A 6,757-nucleotide genomic window follows, 5' to 3' on the forward strand; every position below is an offset into this window, starting at 1 on the left:
CATCTACTGCATCCTGGGCTGGTTGAGGGTGGGGGTTGTGGGGTGACCTGGCCTGCCTTGATTTCCCCATTATCTCCCCGCTCAGTGCTTGGCAGGGGGCAGGCGGAAGACAGAAGGGAAGCTGGGTGCCTGGTCTCACTTTCCATCAGCCCACTCTGTCCTCTCTTCCTTCCCCCCCAAGGCCAAGGTCTTTCCATCCAGCCTGGGACAATGGGGAGGAAAAAAATCCAGATCTCGCGCATTCTGGACCAAAGGAATCGGCAGGTGAGTTTCACTGGTTGGAAGAGCAGTTGGGGGAAGGGTGTTCTTGGCAGCAGATGCAGCCTGGGTGAAGGCCTGTCCATTTGGGGGGACTGCAAGGGAATGGGGAGCCTTGATGCGGTGTCCAGAGTTTGAAATGTAGCATTTGCTCATTTTCATGATGATTTATTCATTTACTCTCCCTGATGACTGGAGCCCCAGTAGGAGAGATGGAGCTTGACACAAACACACCCAATCCAGGGCTGGTCCAGAGGGAGGCACGGACCTGAGGAAGCTCAGAGAGGCAATGTGGGCTCTATCCTGAAGACCAAGGAAAACTTCCCCAAGGAGACGACATTTGGGCTAGGTTTTGAAGCACCAATAGGAGTTTGCCAGGTTGAGAAGGGAGAAGGAAGGAGCAGTACAGCCAGGAAGGACACCGTGCCCAAGGCATAGAGTCAGGAGGCCCCTCCATCTCCTCCTCGCCACCCCAAATCCATGTCTTCTCCCACCCTGCCTGTGGGTCCTGGGTCCAGGTGACGTTTACCAAGCGGAAGTTCGGGCTGATGAAGAAGGCCTATGAGCTGAGCGTGCTCTGCGACTGTGAGATCGCCCTCATCATCTTCAACAGCGCCAATCGCCTCTTCCAGTATGCCAGCACGGACATGGACCGCGTGCTCCTGAAGTACACGGAGTACAGTGAGCCCCACGAGAGCCGCACCAACACCGACATCCTCGAGGTACCCTGGGGCCCTCCGCCCCAGCGCCCGAAGTCCAGCTCACTGCACTTGCTCAGAGCCTAGGGAGTCTTGGTTGGCACAAAAGATGAGTGTTGTAATCTGGCTTTACTGCTGGTTTGAGTGGTTTAAAAGCAGGTTCGAGGTAATGTGGGGTTCCTCTCAGGAGCAACTGCCCCCATAGCAGGAAGAAAAACATTAGCCTCTGTGCATCAAGGGCTGCCCTCTGTGTCCCTCGCACACCTCATCTCATTTAATCCTGTCACCTGTTTGGTGAGTGCAGAAACAGAATAAAGGGTACCTGAAAGCAAGCAGACCTCACTGAGGTCCGGGAGTGGTTTTGTCTGAGCTGCCCTGTCCCCAGGAGAAAGAAGCAGAAACACCCCTGCGCTAGCTGATTTGCCCTCCCACACCTACCACCCAGGATGGGCAAGATCACTTCCCTTTGGAAATGGGAATCTTTACCCAAGGTGGGAAGCTAAAGCCACAGAGATGGAGAGACCAGCAGGCCTAGGACTGCACGTGGTGACCCCCAATGTTTCAGGAGGGTGGGAAGAAGCGGGGGTCCAGGAGAACCGGGGTCCAGGAGTATGCAGGTCCGGGGGGAGCAGCTCAGGAAAGCCTGTAATGTTGTCCTCCAACATCTTTTAAATACCTATTACACTCCAGCCTTGGAGGCTGCATGCAAGAGCAGGATGGAGATATCAGGGTTATATTCAGGAGGAGCGTTAGGACTGTGCCAGCAGGTCCAGGTGGATCTCCACCCCTACTGTGTGACCTGGGCCTCTCTGGTCCCAGGGCAGAACAGTCCCTCTCTCACAGGCATTTGGAATTTACTAGATGTAACTCACTAGAGTTTTTGGTCAATGGGATTTGTCTGGAATAGGCTGTGCCTGCACTCTGATCCACCCGCAGAGCTGGGTAGGGTAGGTCTCTTCCCTCTCCCATAGAACCAGGTTCCCTGGCTAGGACGGTGGGAGGGTCACCCTATTGTTTCCCCTCCTCACAGACACTGAAGCGGAGGGGTGTGGGCCTCGATGGACCAGAGCTGGAGCCAGATGAAGGGCCCGAGGGGCCAGGAGAGAAGCTGCGGAGGTTGGCAGGTGATGGGGGTGACCCAGCCTTGCCCCGGCCCCGGCTCTATGTAAGTGACTTCATGCACCACCGGGAAGGGGCCCTCCCTCACCTCCTAGGCCTAAGTGGCCAAGGCTGAGACTAAGACAGAGAACTAAGGCCAAGAAACCTAGAGTTTGGGAACACGTCTCTGCCTAGGTGGAAAGGGAAGGCTTCCTAGAGGAGTGGGCATTATCATTGGGGCTTTGAAGGATGAATAAGAGTTCAATGGACAGCCATTCCCTTCCTTCTTTATTTCTTTGATTCATCAAACACTCTGGGAAGCCCCCTCAGTGCCAACCCCATATGGAATAAGAAGCCTCAGCCCTGGGCCTAGGTGCCAATGAGTGACAGGACCGAACACAGGCTCCTTCAGTCATGTGGGGTTAGGCCAGAGGGAGGAGTAGCAAGGGCTTCCAGAAGTGGATGCTGGCCCCTGACTTTCTGTGTTGGATTTGATGTCCTCATCAACATGTTCCTCCAACCAATCCTGTCCTCTCTACCCTCAGCCAGCAGCCCCTACAATGCCTAGCCCAGACATGGTATATGGGGCCCTGCCCCCACCAGGCTGCGACCCCAGTGGGCTTGGGGAGGCCCTTCCTGCCCAGAGCCGCCCATCCCCTTTCCGGCCAGCGGCCCCCAAAGCTGGACCCCCAGGTAAGGATGGGCCATAGGTCCTGGGGCAAAAGGGGGTGGAGATCCAACGGGGTGGGGGGGTCGTAGTGGGGAAGGTGGCTCAGGCACTGCTTGTCTGTGTATTACCTCTGGACCTCAGACTTCATTAGATGACATGGCCACATGTCCTCTCTCTCTGGGGGTTTCCTGCTCCTCAGGCCTGGCACACCCTCTCTTTTCACCGAGCCACCTTGCCAGCAAGACACCACCACCCCTGTACTTGGCAGCAGATGGGCGGAGGCCGGACCTGCCTGGTAGCCTGGCAGGGGCCCGAGGGGGACTGAGCACCTCGGTGAGTGAGGGGAAGGCGTGGCAGGGCTGATGGGGCAAGGCAGGATGGCCTGGGTGTGGGCCTCAGTTTCCCCTTTATCGTCTCCCCACAGCGAGGCCTCTATGGTAGCCTACAGAGTCCGTGCTCTGCCACAGCTCCAGGACCCCCACTGGGTAGTTTCCCCTTCCTCCCTGCAGGCCCCCCAGGTATGCACCCCCTATGTGCCCTGCCCAGGGAGACATCCATACAACTGCCTGTTGGGGGTGAGGGGTGGAATGGTCAGGCTTGGGCAAGGGGCTCTCTAAGGTCAGGGCCTCAGTTTATTCCTCCTACCTCCCAGAATATAGCCTAGGAGACCCTCCTCCACCCCCTGGCCTGCTGCAGCCCCCTACCCTGGCCCCCTGGCAGCACTCGAGGGGCGATGGGCCCCCAGCCGCCCCTCCCCAGCCCAGGTAAGTGCCCCAACTGCCCTTCCTCTCATCCCTAATGCGGTCATTTTTGTGGGGTCCCCCCAAGTCTTCCGAAGCCCCTAGCCACTGCTGACCTCTGGCGGCCACTCCTGGTTCGACACGCAGCCTCTCCCGACTCTCCTCCATGGGATGGGTGGCTATTTTGGAAACCCCAGGAGGGACCGCCACCCCCTCCTTTCCCAAGGTCCTCCTGCCGAGCCTTTGCCCGAGCCATGCCACCTCCCCGGCTTCCCTCCCTTCCTCGCTGAGCTCACAGCTCTCTCTCTCTCTCTCTCTCTCTCTCTCTCCCTGCAGTGGGGGCCGAAGCCTGAGTGAGGAGGGGCCCCCCGCCCGCGGTGCCTCCCCGCCGACCCCCCCAGTCAGCATCAAGTCCGAGCGCCTCTCGCCGGCCCCCGGGGGCCCCGGAGACTTTCCCAAGACTTTCCCCTACCCCTTGCTCCTGTCGCGGCCCCTTGGCGGAGCCGCTACGGCCCGGGCCGCCCCTGCGCCGACTGCCCACTGCGGACGGCTGGGCCCGGTAGTGGACCCCGGGATGGCACGGTCCTTCTTCCCACGCGGGGCTGGGCGAGGGCACGTGGGTCCCAACCTCCCTCCCCCGCGTCCTTAGAGAAGATGGAGAAGTTATGACCCTCCAAAGTGAGGGCCTGGAGTTCGGATCCACGGGGGGGGGGGGGGGGGGGCTCCTTTCTCCCTCTCCTGTGTGTGTATCCACCAATAAAACACGCGTGGTGTCCACGGACGACACTGTCGCTGCTCAGAGCCACCACCATGTCCGGATCCTCCCATCTCTTTCCAAGATGTCTCAGTCTTGCCTTGTCTGGGTTTGGGGTGGGGAGACAAGGGTTCGGGGGAGGGATCTCGGAGGAAGGACGTTGAGGGGTAGGGACGTGACGGGGAAGAGCCCTGCAGGGGGCGCAGCGAGCGGGCGACTCCGTAGGCAGCGCGGCCCACCTCCTCCGCCCCTGGGGACCCTGGGGGGCGCTTAGAGAGCGCACCTAAAGTGGTTCCACTCGGGGGCCAGAGGCTGGACTACCACCTCCTGAGGACGTAGGGTCCTGTGCTCCGGGGGAAGCTCCCAGGCTGGGTCGCGATCGCTGGCAGCAAGGAGCAGTTAGGAATTTTGAATGTTGCGCTACCTACCCGCCGGCTGGGGGCGGTCACTACACGATTCATCTTTTAATGGGCATAGCCCTTGATCCCTAGACCCAGCAATTGCGATCCACCAAAGGCAGGAGGGAGCCGGAGTTTATCTACCAACTCCGGGGAGCTCAAACTCCCCTACTCTGGCCAGTACCCTGAGGGCAGACTTGGGTGTCCAGGAGCGCAGGGAGCTCCATCTGCTTCTCTCCTCCAGGCACCCCCGATGCCGTTTCGTGGGATGTTGATAACACTCAGATCCGATCCCTGACCTTTCCGGGATCCTGAGCTGCTCACCCCTCTACTCCGCATGCGACTGGCGCCACCATGTCCCCTGTCCTGAGCCCCCCCCCCCCCCCCCCCCCCCGTCGAAATACTTCTAGTCCCAAGCTTTGGTTGGGTGAAACGGAAGTAAGGTTGGAGAGGATCCCTTCTTAGCCTTTGGATCTCACCCTCACGGGGGACAAAAAGCCAGCTCAGTCCCTGAAGTCAGTGCCCACAGGTTAAGTGCCCCGTGGCAGGTTCCTAAAAATGTGGGCTGCTTTCAGAGATTGGGAGGTGGGGGCACCGGCGGGTAGGTGTAGTTCAGCGTGCCCATGCCTGGAGACTGCACTTTCGCCATCTTCCATTAGGTGGCGCCCAATAGTACGCTTTGGATTCTGCACTCCCCGCTCACAAGTAAAAAATAAAATAGAAATAGTAATTAAAAAATAAAATCCCTCCTGGCTTCCAAGGGCTTCACCTCATGTTTTCAGGGTCTCAGCCTGGGGACTCAGAAAGGGCTGTGTCAGAACGCTTGGGTGGCTCAGGTGGTTGAGCGTCTGCCTTTGGCTCAGGTCGTGATCCCGAGGTCCTGGAATCAAATCCCACATCTGCTCTCCACAGGGAGTCTGCTTCTCCCTCTGCCTGTCTCTGCCTCTCTCCCCGTGTCTCTCATGAATAAATAAATAAAATCTGGGATGCGTGGGTGGTTCAGCGGTTGGGCGTCTGCCTTCAGCTCAGGGCGTGATCCTGGAGTGCCTGGATCGAGTCCCACATCGGGCTCCCTGCATGGAGCCTGCTTCTCTCTCTGCCTATGTCTCTGCCTCTCTCTGTGTGTGTCTCTCATGAATAAATAAATAAAATCTTTATAAATAAATAAATAAATGAAATCTTAAAAAAAGAAAGGGCTGTCACATGTTGCCTACACATGTATAATTATACATATACAGGTTGGGGTGTCCTGTGTCATGAGAGCTCAGTGAGCAGGAGGCTGGCTTCTGGAAACACCTTTGGTCCAGACTCTAGCTCTGCACCTGCTGGCTCTGTGGGAGAGGGCTCAGGGAGATTTGCGTGAAAGTGTCCTCTGCCAGCCTTTCTAAGGACACCGTGGTGATGTCAGTCAGGGCCATGGTCACCATCAGAGGGGCCCTGAGTCTCCCAGGAGCTCAGTCACTGGTTGAAAGTATCATGGGAATTATGGCATGAACGTAGTCATGGAAATCAGAAACCTGAGAAATGCATTTTCTTTTCTTTTTTCTTTTCTTTTCTTTTCTTTTCTTTTCTTTTCTTTTCTTTTCTTTTCTTTTCTTTTCTTTTCTTTCTTTCTTTCTTTCTTTCTTCCTTTCTTTCAGATTTTGTTTATCTGACAGAGAGAGAGCAGGCAAGGTCACAAGCAGGGGGAGTGGCAGGCAAAGGGAGAATGAGGAGCAGGTTCCTCGCAGAGCAGGGATCCCGACGCAGGACTGGATCTCAGGACCCTGTGGTCATGACCTGAGCCAAAGGCAGAGACACTCAACCACTGAGCCACCCAGCTGTCCTGAGAGTTGCATTTTCAAGAGCACCATAAACAGAAATAGTGGAATTGTGGGTATGGAACAAGAGTGTGGACTTCAGTGTAGTCAGAGAAGGTGGGCTGTTAATGCAGACAGACAGAGAGGATGTCTAGTGAGGATCAGGGAACATGGACTACCCAATGCAGGACAGAGAATGGAATGTGGGTTCACCCAGTGGAGAACAGAGAACAAGGAATGTTCATGTGGAACAGATAGCTTGCTCATCTAGTGTAGAATAGGGAGTGAGGAGTGTCCATTTTAGAATGGAGGAGGGACATTGTCTGGCTCAGTGTCAAGAGG

At 56.9% G+C, this 6,757-nt stretch overlaps 1 protein-coding gene across 1 annotated transcript; it reads left to right on the top strand.

The window, feature by feature from the left end:
• Positions 1-210: 210 nt before the first annotated feature.
• Positions 211-3,488, top strand: MEF2B (myocyte enhancer factor 2B; the record flags this gene model as incomplete). Its single annotated transcript, NM_001205203.1, is given in 7 exon segments — positions 211-264; positions 777-980; positions 1,987-2,121; positions 2,600-2,747; positions 2,924-3,057; positions 3,149-3,242; positions 3,377-3,488. Coding segments are annotated over 7 exon segments (881 nt in total), but the record flags the coding sequence as incomplete, so codon positions are not given.
• Between the last annotated feature and the right edge of the window lie 3,269 nt (positions 3,489-6,757).

This window comes from Canis lupus, chromosome 20, assembly GCF_011100685.1.
Source record: "Canis lupus familiaris isolate Mischka breed German Shepherd chromosome 20, alternate assembly UU_Cfam_GSD_1.0, whole genome shotgun sequence".
In the NCBI taxonomy this organism is placed as follows: domain Eukaryota; kingdom Metazoa; phylum Chordata; class Mammalia; order Carnivora; family Canidae; genus Canis; species Canis lupus.